This window comes from Hyperolius riggenbachi, chromosome 11 (assembly GCF_040937935.1).
Source record: "Hyperolius riggenbachi isolate aHypRig1 chromosome 11, aHypRig1.pri, whole genome shotgun sequence".
In the NCBI taxonomy this organism is placed as follows: Eukaryota; Metazoa; Chordata; class Amphibia; order Anura; family Hyperoliidae; genus Hyperolius; species Hyperolius riggenbachi.
The window spans coordinates 140,099,420-140,125,234 of NC_090656.1; the positions used below are offsets into that span (position 1 = coordinate 140,099,420).

Sequence of the window (25,815 nt, forward strand, 5' to 3'; positions counted from 1 at the left end):
ATAAATAAACACTCCTTCAAGCCTATGAGCATTTCAGTGCATGCTTTTCACCCTCCTCTTTGCATAACTAAGGTTATACAGGTGGCAGCCATTAGCAATTCCTCCTTTGCTGGACACCATCTACTCCACCAGTTTGCTGGATTATTTGCCGGCAATATGAAAGGAAGGGAGGGGTTTCTCCAATAAATGTAAAATATTTTATATTTGTCATCATGCAGCTGAAAAAAAGGCTGCTATTATTATAATTTAGAAAATAGATTTTATTTCTGAAATCTTGTATTTTTAGTTTGGGTCCACTTTAACTGACACTTTTTATCGTAGCAACCAACAATTTATACAGGAAAATCATGACGATTAACAAGGTTTCCTACACACACACACACACACACACACACACGTAAGTAAATGAAAAAAATAAAATATGTGCATATCAAAATATGCGTACATTAGGGTAAAGCCCATTAGCATTGAAAAGGTTGTACAGTGTATTGGTAGGGACTGCTATTATGCAGTGTTGCTATATTGGAGACTAGTATGTCCGTGATAAGTATCCACAAAGTCTCTTGGTCAGCATATATACCCCTCATATGCACAAGTTACTAATGTCCAAACAGACTGTCAGTGCCTCCTTGGTACCGGAACTACTAAAACAATTGGTAAGTACCTACACTGTGTCAGCCACTACGAGGATCGGACTTAGGCTGTGTTCCCACTAAGCGTTGAACAGGCATTTTTTGTCCATTCTTCGCTCATTTTAAAACTGACAGTAAACACTTAGAAATAGGAGCAATTCACTTTTGTCACTCTGCAACGGATCTGTAGGTTCCATTGCCATAAGCGGACTGCACTTCTGTGCAGTCCGCGATAATTCTGGACCAAGCAGATGCATTCCCCCTTATATCCTATGGGGGATGGCATCCGCCTCAGGGTACAGCAGGACCACGTGTCCCGCCGCCGCACAGTGCCTATACACAGCCCGGTGGCTGGCAAGAACATGGGGTTCTCCATTGGTCTGCAAAAGACCAATGGGAATCCTCAGCAACAGGGAGAATTCTCATTCGTACATGGTGGACCAATGAAAATTCTCCGTTGCTAGGAAGAATTGGTCTATTGCTTCCTATGGAGAGCTCCATGCTCCTGCCGTTCTCCCGGCTGAGTACAGTGGGATGGAGCAGTGGCAGGACACATGAGCTGCAATCGCTTCAGATGGGCAGGCGCAGCGGATGCAAAATGGATGGCTTACCGTGTCCATTTTGCATCTGCTGGGAACCGATCCTTAGGGCCCTTTTCCACAAGCGCGTTTGCGCTCGTGGAATCGCAAAATCGCAAACCGCTAGCGATTTTACAATCGCTAGGGTTTGCTAAATAACATAGGAATCGCGGTAGGGTATTTCCACTACCGCGATTCGTTTTTGCCTGAAACGTGATCGTGGCGCGGAGCGATATTTGCCACGATTTGCTATGCAGTGCATAGCATAGCAAAATCGCGGCCACAAACGTCGGGAAATCGCCGGTAATTTTTTACCTTTTGCGATTCAGCAGTCGCTAGCGTTCAGCGTGAACGCTAGCGACTGCTACTGGAAAAGGGCCCTACAGGTAGCCATACATCTATCGATGATGGGCAGACTCGACCAAGAGACAAATCTCTCTCTAGTTTAATCTGATTAGAGAGAGATCTGTAGGCTGCCGATACACCGCAGGCCCATTCCTAATCAATGCATTGTGAAATTGATCTGCTTCGCCGCCACGATGGGCAGTGTTATATACGGTCCCCGTCTGCTGCTTGTTCTTTGCTGTCCCCGGGCGCACTCCTCGCTCCATACTTGCGCCCCACGTGGCTGCCAGCGTTTGCGACATCACACGCACCCCGGTTACTCTGCAACCACGTGGTGTGCGTGTATGGAGCTAGGAATGCGCCCGAGGCCAGCAGAGGCCATGGACAGGTAATGTATAGCTTGCACTGTGCACCGGGGTAAACATAAAACATTAGGGGGGACAACGCCGGGGATTTAGTCTCTCGTCCCAATATCGCTCACCATTACCGCCGCGCACTCGGTCAAGCAAGTCGGCCCTACATCTTGCAGCATGTCCAATCGACTAATGCAATCAATTTCGGGCCGAAATTAGTTGCACTGTCGATTAGGCATGCACTTGGGGGCTCAGATTATAATAATTGAATCGGATGGTCGATCAGCCGACAGCCGTCAATTCGCCTGATGTATGGCCACCCTACAGTTGGCAACTGGTCCTGTCTATGCCCCCTCCTGCTGCGGCATGTTAGAGTCCTTGCTGGTGACTGTGCACAAAGATGCTAATATCTCCATCACCCAGACAGGCTCACTGCGTTCCCAGAATTAATATAATTAGACAGAATCTTGCCAAATATAATTAAGCTGTGTGAGCCCACCATTACAAATTTAAGTACACTGATCAGAAACAGCTCAGTGGGGGAGATGAGGGACCTTAATTCTTGGACATGTTTATTGTACACTTGTAACACGATGAGACTCTTCTCCACTTCAATCTTGTTTTACAGACTGTACAACCAACACCCCACTGTGAAACTTTATACAATTAAAGTCAGATATACCCACATATCTCTCATGGCAGATTAAAAAAAAAATGACAATTATGACTACTCCACGTTCGTTTTTTTTTTAATGAAAACTGAAATCATAGAATTTCCTGCAGTTCTATGATATGTGCTTCCTAGTTATCAGTGCAGTATGCCAGCCCTGTTAGCACCATAGCAACAGCCACTCTCCCGCCGATACCATATGCAAGTCTGCAACCCTCCCCACGATGTCGCAAGAGCTGCGCTTTTTGTCACACAGACAAAGACTCGAAGAGTGGGTGGAGTTTTCACTTTCCCCGCCAACCTTGTGTGAGGCTTGACACGCAGACGCTGCACACGCGTGCGTTCCACAGCTTTTTAATCGGGTGAGGGAGATGCTGGGTGGGCGTGTTCGGTGTTGTGCGTGATGATCTCATTAGTGTTTGCCGCTCACTCTTTTTTTTTTTTACTGCCCCTCCAGCACCGAACCGAACCGGGATTGAGTTTACGTCATCACCTACGTCATGGGGGTGAGGCGGGAGGGGGAATGGGTGGCAAAAGATGTAGGGGTAGTTAGTGCCATAAATAGTTGCCTTATGGGCTGTCTAGCAGTGGGTGGTTGTGGGCATGGTACATAGTGTGTGGGGTGGCTGTAAAATATATTACCTTTGCGGTCACAACTTCTGGTTGATAGAGACTGAATCTTTTGTAATTTTGTAATATACCAGATTTAACTGTATTTGTCAAGAAAGATGCATGCAGTGACTTTTGTAGCTGTTAAGAAATAACACTATTGTTGGTTTTGTGATGTTACTGTGGTGTGTATGTATATGCATGGCTCTTATCTGTTATGGTCTGTATACACAGTAAGAATTATCTGAACAATCTGTAAAATAGAATTGGCTCAAAATGAATTATTAGCAACAAGAAAATTGCATCTTGAAACAATTGATTTGTACCATGTAGCGAAGGGATCGATCCCTATCTGATAGCTCTACCATGCCAACAACATTAGGTGGAACCTAGACTACACTAGAGTAACTTGGAAGTTACTTGTGCTGATTACATGTATGATGTAGGTACTAGAGCTGTAAATCTCTTTATATGATTGATTCATGGTCAATTTGATCACTTTGTTTGAATCTTCTGGTCACCTATTGCACCATTGCATCCTGTTCACTTTTAAATGATTTCAAGCAGTTTATCAATAGAAACACTGATTAGACATGTTGGAAAAATCTCTGTGCGAGGGCAGGAGCGGTGGGGGATTGATGGCCCATACCATGCACTGCATCAAGCTGTCGAATGATTGTAGTTCAATCAATATGTGACAGATTTCTGCTGAAATCCGAGACTGAGTGTGTCGTCTAGCGAAGGGATTGATCCCTATCTGATTGAATTTTAATCCGGTAGGGATCTATCAGTTTGGCTTATTCGGTAATAATCAACTTGTGCTATGGCCAGCTTAAAGTAATGTTCACAGTGACCGTTGCATTCCTTGTGACAGAAGGCATGTATCGGATCAGGAAAGTGGCGCTACTTGCTATCCATGTGTTATGTTGCATATAGTGGCGCATACAGTCTATAAAAAGTATGCTTCACTGTAATGTTAATGCATTGCTTGCAGAGGGTTACCATGCTGCACTCCATTACACCGTATGCATCCACTACGGTGTGAATGACACATTGGTGGTGCACTGAAGTGCAGCAAGCCACGTTACAGAGTGGCTGTTATGCTGCAACGCACCACTGTGAACGTGGCCGAAGTGTAGCTAAGTGCCCAATTTAAAGCGTACCTTAGATGGGGCCACAAAAAAAAATTATACTTACCTGGAGTTTTCTTCAGCACCCTCCGACCTGATCGCTCCCTCGTCGTCCTCCGTCACCTCCTCCTTCACCCTCAACTGACCCCGATAAAATCTTTTAGCCGGGGTCATTCAGTGCATGTGCGCTCTCCATCTCACTCCCTATGGCGTGATTGGGCTCTATTCACAAAACTATGTGTGTTTTTATTTTATTTTTTTGGGGGTGAAAAATTACCTCCAGTGATAAATACCGAATTTTTTTTATTTATTATTTTAATTCAATAAAAATTTACAAAGTGTGATAAATGTTTGATAAAAGTGCGGTAAAACAGGTGATACAACAGTCAGTAATATGTACGGGAAAAAAGTTTTTTTTTTATTTATTTTTTTTAACCACTGTAGGGCAGCCCATATGCTTGCCACCCATTACACAGAGACGACCCAGGAAAGCCTGTCACATTTAATGTGGGGCCTCAACTTTTGCGCAGGACAGAAGGAAAACATATATAAATGCAGCCTGTATTGTATATAATTTATCCTGTCTAATTCCCCCTCATCTGTGAATAATCACAACTGTAATTTGAGCTCTCAGCTGTGCCAGCTGGCTGCCTCAGCAGAGCAGCTAATGTGTAAACACAGGATGTTAACCCTATTCTGCTTTCATGAAAGCAGGAAGTACACACACTGGAGATTTTTTTGTTGGATTTGTATCAGCTGTAACAAAAAACATTTTTCTTTAAAGCTTCTTATGCTGTTGCTTATCTTTTAGAGCAGAGAGGAATTCCCTCATTGGCATCTATAAAATCAGCTAAAAGACTGTACAAGGTCTGAAAGTGCACCTTGAGATTAGACACACTCGTCTTCTCTGCCTTCTATGTAAAATTGACATAAACTCGAGCGAACAAATCTCAAAAGGCTCCACCCTGCAGGCCAAAAGCAGAAAAGTGTAAATTATCCTCTATCATTTGTAGATGATAAAAAAAATCTTTAATTAACACCAACTATTCAATTGAAAATCTCAAACTGGAGATACATTTTGAGGTAATTACCACACTTTTACCACAAGAGGTAATTTAGGGAGAAAATAAATTGTAAATTTCAAAAAGGAGATATTTTGTAGTGATAGGAAGTTTGGATATTTTCAATGATTCAGATGATTCGAATCGGATCATTGAAAATATCTTTGATCCGAATCTCAAATCATTTTTACTAGGGAAGCATTCAGGGTGAAATGACTAGCAGGACAGGATTTTCCCTGCAGTGGACAGAGAAGGGGAGGGGGGTGGACAGACAGAGACGGGGGGATGGTGGACAGAGAAGGGCAGGGAGTAAACAGAGAAGGGAGGAGGTGGACGAAGAGCGGTGAGCAGAGAGCAGAAATGTTTTTTGCACACATTACCCGCATGTTGCAATCATATTCTTTAAAAATATTTTGCCTATATGTTCATCTGTATACTTTGAATGCAAAGGTCTCACAGTGAAAGAAAACATTCCCCACCCCAATGTTTTCACCTCCAACACGCATCATACATTTAGGGAGAAGTTAAGTGCAGCTGTTTAGAGCAGAGTGCAGGAGTGCCTGCCCTGTCCTAGCCCAGCACTCTGCAAAGTTACTGAGCTGTGCTTCTGAGCCAAAAGTTTCCCATTTGTTCACTATGCAGCACTACGGAACAGGCAGCCTAAAATCAGCAGCACATTATAGTCACTATGTGTGCTCTACACATATATGGCAGTGGCACCGATGTCCCCTCTCTCTCATCTACCTGTCCCTGCAAGGCTGGCTCCCCTCCAACAGAGCGATCCATCTCTGCTCTGCTTCCAGGACCCCGCTGCCCGCTGAGAGGGGGGCATGCAGCTCCTGGCTCCACCCCCTTTTTGATCCGATTCATTCGTTTTGGTGATCCGGATGATTCGACTCACAAAAGAGATTTGGATCAAAGATCCGAATCGTTTATCATCCGGACAACACTAATATTTTGGATGGTCTTTATCACTACCTAAATTACCTCATGCGGTAACTCATTGTGAATAGAGCCCATTGTGGCGGGAGCGCGCGAGCAGGCTGCACAGTTGGCCCCGGACTGAAGGAATTTCTGGAGCCAATTGCGAACAAATGGGAGTCGGAGGAGATTGGCATGGGAGCGATCAGGCCGAAGGAGGCTGGAGGAAGCCACAAGTGTGTGTAAAATAAATATATATATATATATATATATATATATATATATATATATATATATATACACGTTTTAGGGGACGTTAAGATCGCATAACGTGCCCCTAACGCAACGCATGGTCGTGTTGAAGTTGGACGTCAGATTGAGCCGCGTTATGCGGCTCTTGGTGCGCTGTTTTCGTTCTATCTATGCTGATAGAACAGCCCTCCAGGATAGTGATGGGAAGTCCGGATCTTTTCAAGGTTTCGGATGTTTTGAATCAGATCATTGAAACGATCCGGATCTTTGAACCGAATCATTTGAATCATTTTACTAGGGAAGCAGACTGGGTGAAATGACTAGCAGGACAGGACTTTCCCTGCACTGTACATTCTGTATGTTTCTGTTTCTTCCAGACAGACATCCACTGTGAACCGAAACGTTCATTGTGATGATCTGGATGATTCGACTCACAAAAAAGATCCGGATCAAATGAACTATTCATTCATGATCCGGACAACAGTATGAGTCCAGGTTACGTGAATATTAATTAGCCATATGGCTAGTCACTGAGCATGTGCAAGCAGTCTAACGCAGCTAAAGCCCAGTATAACACACAGCATGCTGCACTTTCCCAGAACATGCAGCGTTACAATGTAACGCAACGTGGGCACTGTGAACAGCCCCTTGATTTTTCATTACTGTGCGGTGGGCTGTGTTACAGGCTGCTCTAACGTGCGCCTGTAACGTTCACTGTAAAAGCAGCCTTAAAGGACACCCAAACTAGGAGGGGTATGGCGGCTGCCATATTTATTTACTTTTAAAGGAAACTTGAGATGGGGGAATAAATAAAAAAAAAAAAAAAATGAATACATACCTGGGGCTTTTTCCAGCAGCCTTCAGGATGTTGGCTCCCTCACCATCCTCCTGGGCCGCCTGGATTCCCTGCTAGCTTCCCCAGTATTTCCTCCAGTCAAATATTGCTTGGCAGTTGGGAAAAAAAACATTATTTCCCACAATGCAATGAGGTTCACAGACTGCAAACTGTCAGGGCCATAGTTATGACATTACATTGTGGGAGAGTTATCACCAAAATATCAGCCATACAGACCCCCCTGGTGATCTATTTCGAGAAAAGGTAAAGATTTCTTGTGGGATAGAGGGTATCAGCTACTGATTGGAATGAAGTTCAATCTGGCTTAAGTTTTTGTGTAATTATTTTTATTTTTTTTTACTGTTACCACCTTGTCACAGCACTGTTTTGCCAACCTTCACTTTTAATATGGTAATAGTGTTACTACACAGCTTGCTGTGTATGGAGCTGTGGAGCCACAAACCCATCAGTGTGTCCATGTTGACTGCTGTCCAACACTGAAAGTGACTACAATGGATGTATGATCAATCAAACTAGACAATGAAGCAATGGAAAATCATAAATCGTGCTCTCTCTGGACTCCCATTTTCCCAGATTTCCATTTGAGGAAGGGCTCTTCGGTTTTTAGTGCCATGCATTTGTGGGCCAGTGCTGCATTTGGCTGTACAATTTTTTTTTTCAGTGTTTTCTCCCCCTTTTATTACCAGCATCCAAGAGAAGCAATCTTTTGAAGAAAGCTTAAAGAGAACCCGAGGTGGACTTTAAGAATCCTATTAGCACACAGAGGCTGGTTCTGCATATAATCACCAGCCTCTGTTACTATACTGTCACCCCCCCCCCCCCCCCCCTACACTTTGCTGTCCTCCCCATCCCCCCCAAAAGAAACCGCCCTGCTAGCGACACGCAGTTTGTCACTAGCAGGCTGTTTACATGCAGACTTTCACTCTCCGCGGCTCCCCTGCCTCCTCTATAGCACCGCTTCCCGCCTTCATCCCTTCCCTCCAATCAGCTTACAGAGGCGGGGAGGGAAAGGACGCAGGCAGGGAACGACGCTATAGAGGAGGCGGGGGAGCGACAGAGAGTGACAGTCTGCATGTAAACAACCTGCTAGCGACACGCTGCGTGTTGCTAGCACAGCGGTTTCTTTTTGGGGACCTGGGGGGGGGGGGGGGGGGGACAGCATAGTAACAGAGGCTGGTGATTATATGCAGAACCAGCCTCTGTGTGCTAATAGGATTCTTAAAACCCACCTCGGGTTCTCTTTAATGACTGGCAATGGTCGACACTTTTTCCTTGACCTTATTTTTCTACAATTTTTTTTTTTTACTTTGGGGCAGATCTTTAGGGCACATCCTTATTTATTTACTTCTGTTGGGAGAGTCATTTGCTATCCTTCAGTGTAATGCTAGGTACACATCATACAATTTTCTTTTAGATTTACCTTCCAGATGGTGGTTTGTTTTTTTTGGGGTTTTTTTTCAAATTTGTTTTCTAAAAGAAAATTGTATGGTGTGTACCAGGGCTGTGGAGTCAGAGTTGGAGTCGGAATTGAGGAGTCGGGGCAATTTTGGGCACCCGGAGTCAGTCGTTGATTTCATAAACTGAGGAGTCGGGGTCTGGAGTCGGATGATTTTTGTACAAAATCCACAGCCCTCTTAAAGGGATACTGTAGGGGGTCGGGGGAAAATGAGTTGAACTTACCCGGGGCTTCTAATGGTCCCCCGCAGACATCCTGTGCCCGTGCAGCCACTCCCCAATGCTCTGGCCCCGCCTCCCGTTCACTTCTGGAATTTCAGACTTTAAAGTCTGAAAAACACTGCGCCTGCGTTGCCGTGTCCTCGATCCCGCTGATGTCACCAGAAGCGTACTACGCAGGCCTAATATAGTCTGTGTCTGCGCAGTACGCTCCTGGTGACATCAGCGGGAAGGAGGACACAGCAATGCAGGAACAGTGGTTTTCAGACTTTAAAGTCTGAAATTCTAGAAGTGAACCGGAGGCGGGGCCAGAGCATCGGTGAGTGGCTGCGTGGGCACAGGATGTCTGCGGGGGACCGTTAGAAGCCCCGGGTAAGTTCAACTCATTTTCCCCTGACCCCCCATACAGTATCCCTTTAAGTATTAGACTAAGGAGTCGGAGTTGGGAGTCGGAGTCGTGGTTTCATAAACTGAGGAGTCGGAGTCGGAAGATTTTTGTACCGACTCCACAGCCCTGGTGTGTACCTAGCATTAACTTGGATGCAAATACACTTTTCTAGAGAGCAGCCTGTTTCTTGAGCTTCATTGTGGCAAGTTAGGATGAACCTGTAGTCCCCACATTCTGGTTATTGTGGCTGCCTAATTGCTAACCCTTAATTGTGAATATCAATTTAACCTCTATTTTCTTCAATCACACCTTACATTACACTAGATTAGCTCTTGGTATACTTTTTGTGTGTGTGTATTCTCGCTCTTTAAGTTGATTTTATTTTTTTTTTCCCCTTTATAAATCTCTTCTTTCATTCTTAGCGGAAATCTGTTCGGGCAAAAGAAAAGAAGCAGAAGCGCCAAGAGGAGCGTGCGGCCATGGCTGCTGTGCTTGCAAAGGTGCAAGCAGCCAACCAGGTAATTTCCTTCTGTACACAGAATTTAGGTTAGTTAGTTATACAGGCACGTCGTTAGGCTATTTCATTCGGGTCTTGTGTCTGTGTTCTAATCCACTGTGCCCGGAATGTGTACTTCCACCACATAAAATAACCCCACCTACATTGGCAAGCCTGGAGACACGGAACTTTTGCCGTGCATTAACCTCAGCCTGCTAGAGTTCGGCACAGCGGAAGGATACAGTTGCAGTGCGGCTGTTTTTGAAATGCAGGACGGCCTCCAGCGAGGTGGAAGCTGGAGGAATGTGCCTGGTGCTGCCTGTAATAGAGGATGCTTTGCACAGCAGTCAGCTATTTGTTTGTAAACATTCCCCTCTTTTTCCCTCACACATGGGCTGTAAAGAGAAGGTCTGTAATCCGGGGGATGTTTAAAGGGACTCCGAGCTCACGAAAAAAAGAAAAGTTGTACTCACCAGGGGCTTTCTCCAGCCCAGTGCTGGTCGGGAGGTCCCACGCCGGCGTCCTGGCTCCTCTCCTTCTCCCCGCTCCGGTATAGCTGACAGGCCGCAGCCCGGGCGACACTCGGTGGAGTGTCGGGCTGCAGCTTCCGCGTATGACGCGGATTACGTCACACGCCGGCCGCCTCGCGTCATCACGGCGGCCGGCATGAAAGTACTGCGCATGCGCGCTTTAATCGCGCATGCGCAGTACTTTCACGCCGGCCGCCGTGATGACGCGAGGCGGCCGGCGTGTGACGTAATCCGCGTCATACGCGGAAGCTGCAGCCCGACACTCCACCGAGTGTCGCCCGGGCTGCGGCCTGTCAGCTATACCGGAGCGGGGAGAAGGAGAGGAGCCAGGACGCCGGCGTGGGACCTCCCGACCAGCACTGGGCTGGAGAAAGCCCCTGGTGAGTACAACTTTTCTTTTTTTTCGTGAGCTCGGAGTCCCTTTAAGTTCTAGTGCTGCTGCCTGTGACGTCCTAAGAGCTAGTCCACACTAGGTCCGGAAACGTATCCGTGGCTGCGTTTTTTCAGCCCTGAGTCCTGGATACTAATGTTAAAAATAGCAGCCGTCCTCACCCAAGAAAAAAACGGATCTGTCTGCGTTTGCAGGGACCCGTTTTCAAAACCCGAACGGAAGGTCCGGAATTGCTGCATTTTTTTACGGACCACGGATACACGGATGGGTAGTGAAAAGCAATGAGAAAACGCATCTCCACAGGCAAAATAGCACCAAAAACTGATGAGAAAACGGATAGCCTGAACTTTATTATTGGCCCAAAACCTCCTCCCACTACCTTCCTAATGATAGAGACGTTTTTTGGGGTAAAAAACTGAACGGAAACTGATGCAAAACTGATGCACTTTTTTTTTTAATACGGATCAGTTTGCTGTCTGGTGGTACTTCCCCTGATCCCAGACTGCAGCGTCCGTCCTGCAACTGTGCCTAGTGTGGACCTAGCCTAAAGGTCCGTACACACGCCGGACTGGAGGCAACGACGGGTCCGTCGTCACCTCCCGCTGGGTGGGCGATCCAACGACAGTCCGGCGTGTGTACGCACTGTCGGCGGACTGATACGGCTGCTTCTGAGCGATCCTAGCACTGTGCCTACGCAGAACACTCCCAGCTGTGGGAGAGCAACAATCCACTATGGGGACAGGAGCATGAAGCAGCGCAGACCTGGGGTGAGGGAACACATACTCACTCACTCACTCACTCACTCTCTTCTAGGAGCTGGAAGAATCTTCAGGTAAGTAAATCTAAATAGAGGTTTGTCACCTCACAACTCCTTTAAGGGATAATAGGAGATACCGATCAACTTTTTGCAATTTTTCACTTTCACACCCTTTCAAAGGAAGAGGACTCTTGGAGGGGAATTGTGTACAATAAACTGCTATAGGAGATATGTTGCCTAATTGTTGTGCAGGGATAATCTATCCCTGCCTAAGTTATGAAGGGATATACTGCCTAATTGCCATAGGACATAGGCCCTGATGCACTAAACTGTGGTAAAGTTGCCATGCACAGGGAGCACACAGCAATTTTACCATTACTAACATCAGGGCAGTGCCGCCCGCCTGTTAACCCATCAGCAACATGTACTTGCTGTGGTAAAGTGCGTTATGCTGGGAACACACAATGATATTTTTTAGCAGGTTTACTGCCCTATCAATTTATCTATCGTTTTTCTGATCGATTTCTATTTATGTCTCTGAGAAATCGAACAAAAAAAATGATCGAAAATCAAATCGGACCTGTCGGAAATTATGTATCAAACATCTATCTGGCAAAAAATCTCATGGTGTATTCCCAGCATGCATTACACTGTACGTTACCATAACAAAGCATGGATTAACTTGGTAACTCGTGTGGTTCTAATGATTCCCCCGCGTTAGTAATGCTAAATTTGTTGTGTGCTCCCTGTGAACAGCTAATTTACCTCAGTTTATTGCATCAGGCTGTTGGTGGACCACGCCCACTGCACCACAATTATTCACATGGTCCCCATCACTGGTGCCCAAAAGTGCCCCGGATCTCCTGGGAACCTAGCAACACCCCTGTAGTTATATAATGATAATTGTTACTTGCTCCCTAATGTGACTTCTTATTTTATGTAATTTTCTTGTAGCTTGGAGATCCACTTGGGGCCTTTCCAGTATTTAAGAAATTTGACAGAAACGGGTAAGCTTTAAACACTGTACGAATGCTTATGAGATTAATTATCTTTTGGTAACATGCTTGCTTTCCATTCCCTCAGGCTGAATCTGACAATAGAATGCTGCAGAGTTACAGACTTGGACCAGAAGACTCTAGACTGGGCATTTGAACTCACAAAATCAAATATGCAGCTTCTGTAAGTTAGAGCATTTTACTCCTATTTCACATGGATCTAATTATCCAGATGAATGTTTTTGTTAACCCCCTTGCCGGTTATCCCGAGCTCAGCTCGGGGTAACCTGCGCAGGAGGATTCCTCAGGCCCCGCTGGGCCGATTTCTATCAAATAAAAAGCAGCACACGCAGCCGGCACTTTGCCAGCCGCGTGTGCTGCCTGATCGCTGCCGCTCTGCGGCGATCCGCCGCGAGCAGCGGCGAAAGAGGGTCCCCCCAGCCGCCCGAGCCCAGCGCAGCCGGAACAAACAGTTCCGGCCAGCGCTAAGGGCTGGATCGGAGGCGGCAGACGTCAGGACGTCCATGACGTCACTCCGCTCGTCGCCATGGCGACGAGGAAAGCGAAACAAGGAAGGCCGCTCATTGCGGCCTTCCTTGTTACTTTTGATCGCCGGAGGCGATCGAAAGTGCGGATCCGGAGCGCCCTCTAGTGGGCTTTCATGCAGCCAACTTTCAGTTGGCTGCATGAAATAGTTTTTTTTTAATTTAAAAAAAAAACCTCCCGCAGCCTCCCTGGCGATTTTAATAGAACGCCAGGGAGGTTAAAGATTAGTATGTGCAGAGAACTTGTGAGTAATTGAACTGTCCGATAAGTGACTGGATAGTTGGGGAGAATCCTTTCTGACCTGAAGCCTGAAAGAACCTTTAATATATGGGGATTTCTAACTCAGAATAATAACTCTTCTAGCCATTCTGGTAAGAACCACACTGCTTCTGCAGTGCGAAGAGAAATCTAGAAGAAAGCAGATCAAGAACGGACGTTTAGTGGAGAGTAGAGGCTTTGGACAGTGAAGGAGAAGTGATGTGTGACTGTGGAGATTGACAGTATGCATTATAAGCATATGCTTGCACACAAAAGGCGTGCATGAAATATACTCCCATTTTTTTAATTTTATTTTTTTGTACCATAAGCCACACCGGACCATAAGACGCACCTAGACTTAGAGGACAAAACTCGAGGGAAGAAAATTCCAAACCTGGTGTGCCCATGGTGCAGGGGCATCTTGTGGTGCCCCCTCTTGTTGACCCCAGTGCAATAATGTCACCTGAAGGGGTGGGCTACTTGCTACAAACAGAATTATGCACATTTGTCCCAACTTTTGTGCCTGGCGTCTGGGGCTGTTCTGGGGTACATTCCTCATGAGCACCAAGATCCAGATGTTCAGTCTTTTAAGCTCATCCACACTAAGTAGCTGGTAGTCAGATGTATAGATGGACAGCTGACTGTGCTGTATGGTGTCTCAGCACTAGCAGCATGTGCAGAGGCACTTTGTTTCTCAAGGGGGTACCCTGATAGTGATTTAGTGCTTGGGGAAACAAGAGCAGCTGTACATCCTTTGGAAGAGAGCAAAGGCAGTGTGTGCTGTGCTGCACTGTTGCTTGTGTGAGAAGAGAAGCCACTGGGCTGTTAAGGACACTTGTGGGTCGAGGAGGGAGAGTGTGGGGCAAGCAGCTGTTCAGCTGACACGGACTAATGGCACAGCGTTACAGTAACCTGCGGGATGGGCTGCTGGTAGAGAGCCTGTAAACCTGTGCAGGGGAAGGAATCGCGCCACCCACAGCAGCTATGGGGCTGGATCTGTGTTTGCACAGGAGTTGTTTGAATGTGCAGCCGGGAGAGCCGTTAGTGTTTAGTGGGGTAGCTGGAGAACAGCATGACGTGAGTTACCTCTAAAGTGCTCTCATTCTTCCAGCTGCTCCGAGTTCCAAGTCTTCCGTCGCGTCCCATCTTGTGCCATCGCTTGTGCTCCCTCTCACACTGTGACTTGGCAATGCACACTGTAGCGTGATTGACACTGTCCTGCACCAATCACGTTGAACCCCTTAAAGAGAATCTGAAGCGAGTATAAAACTCGCTTCTTCTCTTATATTCAGCAGGGGCATGTGTGCCCCTGCTAAACCACCGCTATCGCGCTGCACAACGGGGGTCCCTTACCCCCCAAATCCCCTCCGTCCTTGCCGGGGATCGCTTCCTGGTGAGGCAGGGCTAATGGCCGCAGCCCTGCCTCCACGCGCGTCTGTCAGCGCATATCTCCGCCTCTCCCCCGCCCCTCTGTCTTCCTTCGCTGAGAGGGGCGGGGGAGAGGCGGCGATGCGCCGCTGATAGACGCGCTGTGAGGCAGGGCTGCAGCCGTTAGCCCTGCCTCTAGGAGCAGCAAAATCTACGACGCAAGTTGGTCGTAGATTTTGCAGGGGGGAGAATGGGGGGTAAGGGACCCCCGTTGTGCGGCGGTTTAGCAGGGGCACACATGCCCCTGCTGAATATAAGAGAAGAAGCGAGTTTTTTACTCGCTTCAGTGTCTCTTTAAAGGGAACCTGAATTTAGTATAATTATTTAAAATAAACACATGAGGTAACTTTAAATGAATATTACATAGCTATCTTGCCATCAGTTCCTCTCAGAAGTTCAACATTTTCTTCTGACAATGATCCCTTCCAGTTCTGACAACATTTTTGTCAGAACTGAAATATATCAGTTGCTGTCAGTTATATATCAGTTGCTTTCAATAATAGCTTAGAGGACAACTGATGTGCCAGGTAATGTCCATGTTTCCCTATGGCTCAAGTGAGCGATGTTACAGTTTTAACAGTGTGCTGAGCAGAAAGCTGTGATGGGGTAATGGCCATTTTCAAAATGGAGGACAGAGAATTCCATTGATCACAGTGGACAAACAGGATGCAGGAGAGGAGGAAGAGATTGAGGAGTAGACTACACGGGAGGAAAGTACGACTTGTGTATGTTTTGTTGGACTTTTCAGTTGAGGTTCTCTTTAAGCCTGCCACTCTGATAGGTACCGATAGCACCTCGGGCAGGCTCAACAAAGTCTCTGTTGGGGCGAGCACTGTAGTGAGATTAACACTGTCCTGCACGCTGGCAGTCACGTGCCAGTCACGTGGAGTACCTTTTAAGCCTGCATCTCGGGCGGGCTCAGAGAATCTGTACGTCTTATAGTCTGAAAAATACGGTATTTGGATCTTTCAGTATCTTTTGTGTGCGTATGTGTTCGTGTGTGTTCAATGAACATTTTTCTCCCATTGGCTATACCATGACCTGGATAAATTAGGACCTTCACGTAATTACTTTAGAAGTTTGATAGTTCCAAAAGGCTGCTTGGATTTAAAAAAAACAAAACACCAGTATAAGAACACTTGTTATAACGTTATACACTGCTCAAAACAATGAAGGAAACACAAAAATGACACATCCTAGATCTTAATGAATGAAATATTCGTATTACATACTTCATTCTTTACATAGTTTGAATGTGCTTACAACAAAATTACACAAAAAATATCAATGGCAATCAAATTTATCGACCCATGGTGGTTTGGATTTGGAGTCACACTCCAAAATTAAAGTTGAAATTTACGCTACTGGCTGATCCAACTTTCATGTAATGCCCTTAAAACAAGTCAAAATGAGGCTCAATAGTGTGTGTGAGCTCCATGTGCCTGCATGACCTCCCTACAATGCCTGGGCATGCTCCTGATGAGGATGCGGATGGTCTCCTAAGGGATCTCCTCCCATACCTAGACTAAAGCATCCACCAACTTTTGGATAGTCTGTGGTACAACATGGTGTTGGTGGATGGAGCGAGACATGTCTTAGATGTGCTCCATTGGATTCAGGTCTTTGGAACGGGCAGGTGAGTTCATAGCAACAATGCCTTCGTCTTGCAGGAACTGCTGCCACACTCCAGCCACATGAGGTCTAGCATTGTCTTGCATTAGGAGGATCCCAGGGTCAACCGCATCAGCATATGGTCTCTCAAGGGGTCTGAGGACCTCATCTCGATACCTAATGGCAGTTAGGCTACCTCTGGCGAGCATGTGGAGGGCTGTGTGGCCCCCTCAAAGAGATGCCACTCCACCCCAAGATATGCTTGTAAATGTGCTGAAAGGTTATTTTTATCAATTAGATCTGTCATTTATGAGAGGCTTTGTGAATAGAGCCCATTGCTGTTCAGTCCAGCTAAGCAGCATCTTACACTGGCACAGGAAGACCGTTTTGCAAACACAGCAATCTAGATCATAAACAAATGCAAACATGTATTCTGTGCATAGAAGATTATGATATATTCCACACAAAACATATTGAAAAATACATGTGTACATGAATTAAAGCTATAATTGCATACATACGCAATCAGAACTTGTCTTTTTAACCTCCCTGGCAGTATGATTCATTCCTGATTTTTAGGGTCTAAAAGCAGTGCAATTCTTTTAATGTGCTTTAAGTCCCTAAAAGCGGGGGGGGGGGGGGGGGGAATCGTACCCCTCCGTGTTCACCCCAGTTGTTTTTTGTTTTGTTTGTTTTTTTTAGCCGGGTGGGGCAGAATATGGGAATGCAAGGCTGCTTCAACTCGGCTTACAGCATAGAAGGACAATGAGGAGGCAAGCCGGTGACAGCCTGGTGCTCACCAAAATTAGCTCGGAGGAGCACATGGCTAAAACAGCCTGGGGAGAACACTGCTCCTGTTTGGTTGTATGGTTTATACTTTATGCCTATCTCTACCTGCATGGACATTCAGGATATTTGTGTAGCTTTTGTCTGATGACAATTGGACAGAACTTGTCTTGCAATAATGTTTTTTGGAACGTTTTCTTGCCCTTTTTGCACAATGAAAACCTTATTGAAAGAAAAGAGCATAAATTATAGAAAAAAAAATCATGCCCTCAGAGGGATGTACAGCAGCCCCTGCACATTACTCACCTCCCCGGGATCCAGCGATGCAAATTCTATCCCTATGTCCCTATGAAATGCCTATGTTTCTGCTCTTATAACTTTCTATTATTTTGAAATAGTAATGCACTGTTTTTACCACGCCTGCTTTAGAAAATCCTACATATGAAGAGCTACGTTTTCCTGATTCTCTTTTATAATAGGTATGAGCAAAGTGAATGGGGATGGAAAGAGAAGGAAAAGCGTGAGGAACTGTCAGATGAGCGTGCCTGGTACCTTATCGCCAGGGATGAGCTTGGAGCTCCTGTTGCTTTTGTACACTTCAGATTTGATGTTGAATGTGGAGATGAGGTCCTTTATTGGTAAGGATGCTATTCAGTTTGTTTATAAACCCCGTAGGGGGTATTGTATGGGTGTATTGGTATATTGAGTATACAACTTTATTTAGCTGCTAGCGCCCCTTGTTTTGTTTACCTGCTATTTAGTTTGTGACAGCTGTTCAAGATTTTATGCTGTGCCTTACATATCCATATTTTAGCACTGATGTGCAGCAACCTATAGATTTCCTACAAGGAGGAAGAAATGAGGATGCATGAATTTTTGCAGCAGGAAACTGGCCATGTGAGAAATATAGAAACTGCTTTTTTATATAAATTAGGGGTCCGATTCAGTTACAGTTATTGAGAGCATTAAAGGAAAAACAGAGCTGAGGCAAAAAACAAAGAAAAAAAAAGTTTTTACACATACCTTGGGCTTTCTCCAGCCCCATGCGCTAAGATCGCTCCCTCAGTCTTCTGTACCGGGTCCAGTTATGTCCTCCAGTCGCGGGCCAGTCTGTGCAAAAGAAGTGCTCCCTCTATGTATCTCTCTGGTAGCTGCTGGAGAGATTAGTAAATGGCGCACTTCACTTGCGTCAGACTTGACCGGACCCAGTACAGAAGACAGAAAAGACTGAGGACGGCAGCGTGGGAGCGATCCCAGCACATGGGGCAGGAGGAAGCCCCAGGTATGTATTAAACTTATTAATTTTTTTTCCTCAGCTCTTGTACACTTTAAAGGTTAATAATAGCCTAATACATGCAGGTTTGTGTTTTTTTGTTTTTTTGTTTTTTTTTACCCATGCGATAAGGCATCTTACTCATCTCAGGATGGAGCCTTGTTAAAGCAGAACTACAGTCTGGTATAAGATACTATGAATAACCCGTCTTGCAACTTCTCATTGCCATCATGGTTATCCCACCCACCTCTGGCCCAAAGTAAAGCATCCAGCCCTATGGGGAGGAATCAACATCTGTTCTCATAAACTTCTTCTGGAGACAACAATGGAAATGAAACATTAGATGGATGAGTAGAGATGGTCGATGAGATGCTAATAATTTCTGCTTCTGTAGATTTAATGTAAATTGTATGCAGCTTGAAATTGAGCCAATCTAAATTTGCAGAATGTTAATTTAACTGACTCAGTTTTAAACTACATACAATTTGCAGGGATGTAATTATTAGCATTTTGTTGACCATCTCTAATATTACTGGATTGAAGTACGTCCCAAAAACACATGTATGATGAGTAATAAGTGGTTTATTACTCATTCATTCCTGCAATGGTCATCAGCTCACTACTTTTTATCTAACAGCTTCTGATGTGCTGGCTCTGGAAGAGGCTTGCAGGTTATGAGAACAGATGGAATAAAAAGAAAAATGCCTTTATTTTTTTTATTTTTTTCCTCCTTTACAAACAACTTGATCTGATTAGTGTTCCTAAGCGGTCCCCCAACCTTTTTGGACCCGAGGACCACTTTGATGCAAGACATTTTTTCCAAGGCTCGGCAGACCGGGATGGGGAGAAATCAAGCACGCTGCTCGACCTCCCTCCGTCGTCCTCCTGCATAGCAACACTGCACATCATCAGTCATCAGCTATTCAGCTGATGCGCGTCTGTGCAGCCTGGCCCAGAGAAGTCACCCAAGGGGATCAGGTCCTGATCTCCGATGGGTGACATCAGTTGCTAGTGTGTACGCGGCTTAAAGTATACCTGAGAGAAGAAATCAGAAAGATTTTATACTAACCTGGGGCTTCCTTCAGCCCCATACACAGCCTCGCATGCGCAGAAGAGCCCGACTTGCACAACCGAGCCAGATTACCAGGGTTGATTGCGGCTGACGGAGCCACACGGGATGCGGCGGTGCTTATGGGGCTGGAGGAAGCCCCAGGTAAGAATAAAATCTCTCTGATTCCTGCTCTCAAGTTTCAGCTAGAAAAGTACCAAAAGTATAAGGCAGGAGGAAAAAGATAAAGGGGAAAAAAATCCAAAACACCACTGCAGAACAGAATAAACAGGAGCCCCCCCCCCCCCCCTTTTTTGTACTGCCAATACCCTCCCTCAGGAAGCACAATAAGCATGAAAAACATAGAAAATATTGCACAAGGTGATGGCATACATACTAGCTTGCTGTATTCAAAGGTTCCAGGCTCTCTCCAGTGCTCCCCACTCAGCTCAGTAACAAAGGTGGAAGGTGCTCTTCGTGGGGACAAAGGCTCAAAGTACTCCTTCCATTGTTCCCAACGCTGCCCCTGATGGAGGTTTTGAAAATGCACGGCAGTAGTCGTGGCCGTGCACACACACTACACGTCCTTGAAGCTCATGGAAGAGACTGTAATTGAGGGGGGGGGGCTAAGCGCAGCTGATGGATTGATAGAGGGGGTGGGACTGGAGGCTTCAGGGTAGCGCGATTGTTACACAACAATGTTAATTACAGCCACAGCTGCCAGTGAAGTGAGTTATAGCTGCACTGCAGTGAGGCAGGGGACCAAGGCCCAATAAATGTCCTGCAGTCCAGTATTGGGCCGCTGCAGATCACCCCTTGATTGCTCCTTGTTGTTCCACCCATTTTTATGTTTTTCTTTACAGCATCACTTAGTGACAAACTGAGAGCAGCAATTAAAGGGGTCTGCCTCTCTGATCCATTTGAACACTTCACCCCAGAACCGAGGGGGTTATATGGTACCTTTTTGGACACCTTATCTAGAGCAAACTTTCTCAACCTGTGGACCCCCAGGGTTCCTGGAGTACTTTGCAGGGGTTCCTTGCATTTCTCTCCCCCCCCCCCCCTCCCCCCAATCGCGGGGGAAGTATAATAGATCACACTATAATAAGGGGTGCTGTGTAAAAACAAAAAAAAACTAAATTGGGGGTCAAAATAATAATAATGAGCACATTAATAAAAAACACTAGAATAGGCAGAAGGTATAATGAGGGGCAGTGTAATACGGGATAATGAAATAAACAGCCACTCCTATTTTCAACCAAATGAGGACCGACGCTGTACGAATCTACGTCCAGCAGGTGGTGCTGCTGCTCTGACTGGACGTAGATTCAACATCGCAGTAAATGAAGAATCCCACTGCGGACCCCAGAGGGGAGATTAAGCGGTCATATGACAGCTGACCTCTCCCCTCAGTGATCAGGAGCCATTACGATTGGCTCCTGATCATGTGATCACTACGATCGTCGGCGGATCGTAGTGATCACTGTTAGAGCTGCGGCGGTGGGAGGGGAAGAAGAGGATCCATTCACTTTCCTGTCGTTCCCACGACGATCGTCGCTCCGCTCTGGCCAGCATCCCTGCTCGCTCTGACTCTGTCGGGTCCTAGCTTGATGATGACATCAAGCCGCGACCCGGAAATTAGAGTCGGTGCGAGCAGGGATGCCGACCAGAGCAGAGGGGGCTAGAGTTGCTCATTGCTGGAGCCTGGGAGGTGAGTAAAGGCTGCTGGCCACACTGGGGACACCATACCTACCTAGCCATACTGGGGATTTGGCTGCCTGACCCCCAAATGCAATACACCCCCACCCTCCCACCCATAGGTATAATGCACTGGTCCTTAAAGGGGAGTAGGCTGCCAGTCCCCAAAAAGTCCATGCCCCCTGCAAAATAAATGCTTGGGTTCTTCAAGAGCCAACAATTGCAGGGTTCCTCCAGGGTAAAACATTTGAGAAAGGCTAATCTAGAGTGTAGCATTTAAATAACTTTCACATAATGAGTGAGCTTGATTTTAGAAAATATATTTGATACTCACCTTGTTGAGCTGCATAATTTACTTAACGATACAGTCTCAGCAGTTTTAGCTACTTGTTTACCTATGTGCTTTCTCTACTTTTTCAGTTATGAAGTACAGTTAGAAGTTCGCGTCCGCAGGAAAGGAGTGGGAAAATTTTTGGTACAAATTTTACAGCTTATGGCAAACAGGTTAGTTTTTACAGCTCCTATTATTTGGCATCTGTTTTCTATAAAGGGGCTATTAAAATGAACCCAAGGTGAGAGGTATATGGAGGCTGCCTTATTTGTTTCTTTTTAAACAATACCAGTTGCCTGGCAGCCCTGCTGGCCTATTTGGCTGCAATAGTGGCTGAAGTACATCAGAAGTAAGCATGCAGCTAATCCTGTCAGATTTGACAATATTGTCAGAAACACCTGATCTGCTGCATGCTTCTTCAGGGTCTATGGCTGAAAGTATTAGAGACAGAGGGTCAGCAGGATAGCCAGGCAACTAGTATTGCTTAAAAGGAAATAAATATGGCAGCCTCTATATTACTCACATCTGGTTCACTTGAAGTGCGAGGAATATAGATGCTGTCATCTTCATTTTCTAATAAACCTTGCATGATTAATGTTCTGCTTCAAATTCTTTCATTCACTGGCCCAGAGTAAGCATGCAGATCAGATGCGTTGACTCTGGTCTCATTCCACTGGCTCTATGCTTGTCGCAGGCATGGGACTTAAAAACAACTATAAAGCCTAAAGTTCAGCATTTTAGCCAGCAACTGGCGTTGTTTATAAGGAAATGAAGATGTCAGCCTCCATATTCCTCTCACTTCAGGTTCCCATTGGGTCTGTTAAATTTACCAATAGCTTAATTTATGTATTTCCAAGAAACCGCTGGTTTCAAGATTATTTGTAGATGCATAAGATTTATAGAGCCGTACCCATAGATTAGATGTCCAATTCTATAAAAATATTGACTCTAATAAATAGTGTTTTCCTTAGCACAGTTAATTAACCGCTTCTGGACCACGCTGATTGAAATCTACGCCCTGTTTGGAACCTGTCATTCCTGCTAGGGCGTAGATTTTAATCATCCCTGCCACACGCTACCGCCGATCGCGCCGCTCTTACCGCTGCAGTCCCCTCACTCTGCCATTGGTATGACTGCAAAGCTCCCTGAGCCAGTCAGGAGCCGATTTCATGGCTGCTGACCCTGTCAGTACTGTGAGCCAATCACATTGGCTCATATTGATCACAGGGTCAGGAGCCAATGAAATCTGCTCCTGACTGTCTCAGGGAGCTTTGCTGTCATAGGGATGCAGAGCGAGAGGGCTACAGTGATGGGATAGCCACGTGAATGGCAGTAGAAGCAGGATAGTGAAGTGTGACGCGGATGAGCTCAGTTTTTTTTTTTTTTCAACCAGCAGTCTCTGGTTCGGGACCAGATACTGCAGGTACGGAAGTGGTGAAAGTATACAGTACCTGACACGAGGCAAAGGTAAGCACAAAGGTATGTTTATGCTGAATCTTAATACCGCTGTGCATTGTCCGATCCTTTTCTCCTTGCTCCTTTCCTCATTCTCCCTGGTTTTTGTAATCACTGCTTAAAAATTTAGACTTGATTTTTTGGGGGTGCTGCAGACACAAATAAATTACTTTTCATGACGGACTATAAGGAACATGGTGATGGTAACAAAGGTAGACGTAGAGGAATTATAGAAGTATGCCATGTATTTCAAATATTGAAACAATTTGTACACAGTGTTAATTATTTCAGAGAAAATGTAGAGTTTAACAAGTTTATGGCAGCTGGGAAAAAGCTAGTTTTCAGTCTAATGGAAGGAGCTCAAACAAGGCATTTCCAGGTTGAGTGTTGTTCTTGATAATGTTTTTGGCCCTTCTCATACAAGAAAGTTCAAGTGATGGTAGTTCACAGCTGATAATGACTGCGTGTATACACATTTTTATTGTTTGTTTTTAACTGAATGGACAATTTCTACAGTTGATAGTTTTGTGGTTACCTTTATCAAATAGACTTAGTAGCTCCTCTTACTGTCATGCCATGTCTCCACAGCACACAGATGAAGAAAGTTGTTCTCACAGTATTTAAACACAATCATGCGGCTTACCACTTCTTCAGAGATGCTTTACAGTAAGTCTGGTCACTGCTTCTCATGTTTGTCCTTTTCTTCCCCATGTTATCTCTTCCTTCCTCTTCTGTCAGGTTTGAGATAGACGAGACCTCTCCCAGTATATCGGGATGCTGCAGTGATGATTGCTCTTATGAAATCCTGAGCCGCAGGACAAAGTACGGAGATGCTTCACATGCACATACAGGACAGTGTGCTGGCTGCTGCCACTGAACTTCACTCCTGATGTTTTTGTGGAGTTTTTGTTGTTTTCAATGGACAAAGACTTGTCATTTTTTTTTCTTCCATTTTTAGTGTTGTACTGTACTTTTGTGCACATGAACTTGACTTGCATAAATGCAAACCCTTTTAATTTTAAATAAATATCTTTTTTGAAACTATCATGTCAAGTCTAAAATAAGATTAACTGAGGCATAATTCTACTTGATAAAATCTGTGGTGTGTGTGTGTATGTATGTGTTGCCCCACTAGGCAGGCTCAGGGCTGCGGGGGTGGAGGGAGGAGTCTCTTGCGAGTCATTGGTGTTTGTGCACGCTCAGGTGCACGAGTCATGGCCGTGTGTGCTAGCCTGCGCACCACTGCAGCTCCTGTTATTGAATGGGCTAAATAGACTAGTATGTAATAAATTAATTCAGCTTGGAAAGAATTCAAGCTTCTATTATATGAAACAGCCCCCGATTATATCAGTTATGGCAATTGGTTTTCAAATATAAATGTTGCTATGCTTATAACCCGCCCTGAAATGTTATTAAAAAAGAGATTGTGTGTGTGTGTCCTGAAATGTTATTTAAAAAGTTTTATTTTTATATATATATATCTCCTGCGGTGTTAGTGGTTAGCAGTTTCTTCCAGGCTCAACCCACTCATTCTGTTGTCTTGAAATTTATTTTTCTCTCATGCTGTCCCTTTTTAAAACTGTTTCAGCTCATAACTTCTTCAGAGGGCAAAACATTCTTTAAAAAGGTGCCTAATCAGTGCCATTTTATGTAGCTCTCTTCTCAAAGAAAATCTTAAGTGTGAAGGAAAAAAAAAAGTTTAACTTGCCTGGGGCTTCTTGCAGCTCTCTGGGGTGATCCTTTTTCCACGCTGTCCTCTGTACAATCACCCCTCCCCCCCCCCCCCCCCCCGGCCAGCAGCAATGACCCCCGCAAGGTGGCCAGCCATGCGCATCTCCACCACGCTCCCGATGCTGGAAGCTCAATACGCGAAAATCACTGCTGCACATGCACAGGGCGCGATCAGGGTGCGCGTGGCTCAGGGCCGCACAGTAACTGCCGATTCGCGGCGGCCAACTTTGTGGGGGACGCTGCTGCTGGCCGGAGGTACTCAGGACGGCATGGAAACAGGATCACTCCAGGGGGCATACTTCTTCAAGACAGCCAGGCAATTAGCATTGTTTAAATTTAAAGGACTACTGTAATGAGAGGAATATGGAGGCTGCTTTTTTTATTACCTTTAAACAGTACCAGCTCTGCTGGTCTATTTGGCTGCGGTAGTATCTGAATCACACCAGAAACAAGCATGCAGATAATTTTGTGAGATCTGACAGTAAGTTAAAAAATACCTGATTTGCATATGCTGGTTCAGGGTGTATGGCTAAATGTATTATGCTGGGAATACACGGCTCGATTCTGAGCCATTAAGATGGCTTGGTAGATAATTTCCGACCTGTCCGATCACCGTTCAATCGTATTGCTGCTCGATTCACCATTGAAGTTAATTGAAAAAATATCATAAAAAGGATCGGAAGATAAGAGAATCGAGCAGGCAAAACGATCGGGCGCAGAATCGACCTGTGTATTCCCAGCATAAGAGGCAGAGGATCAGCATGATAGCCAGGCAACTGGTATTGCTTAAGTGGAAATTGATATGACAGCCTCCATATACCTCTCGCTTCAGTTGTCCTTTAAATAAAGGTCAGCCTCCATATCCTTATTTCATGTACACTTTTAAGGTGCAGTGAGGCACATCACTAGTGACACACCTCATCTGTTCGTAAGGCTGGGTTTGCACATAAAAGGTGCCCCGTCCTGTAATGTCAGTTTTGGACAGTTGTCATCAGTTTTGAATGAGTTTTCT

The 25,815-nt window shown here is 45.4% G+C and overlaps 1 protein-coding gene across 4 annotated transcripts; it reads left to right on the forward strand.

Annotated features, from left to right (window-relative positions):
• The first annotated feature begins 2,867 nt into the window (after positions 1-2,867).
• Positions 2,868-24,116, forward strand: NAA40 (N-alpha-acetyltransferase 40, NatD catalytic subunit). 4 transcript variants are annotated; one of them, XM_068261314.1, is made up of 8 exons: positions 2,868-2,940; positions 9,892-9,987; positions 12,598-12,650; positions 12,727-12,822; positions 17,747-17,905; positions 21,707-21,790; positions 23,661-23,738; positions 23,811-24,116. In XM_068261314.1, exons 2-8 carry the CDS (start codon positions 9,949-9,951, stop codon positions 23,947-23,949), a joined length of 648 nt encoding a protein of 215 aa, XP_068117415.1. In that variant the 5' UTR covers positions 2,868-2,940; positions 9,892-9,948; the 3' UTR covers positions 23,950-24,116. The 4 variants fall into 4 exon arrangements, with proteins under 4 accessions (XP_068117415.1, XP_068117414.1, XP_068117416.1 ...); XM_068261313.1 differs by lacking the exon at positions 2,868-2,940 and adding an exon at positions 2,964-3,084; XM_068261312.1 differs by lacking the exon at positions 2,868-2,940 and adding an exon at positions 3,297-3,629.
• The last annotated feature ends 1,699 nt before the right edge of the window (positions 24,117-25,815 follow it).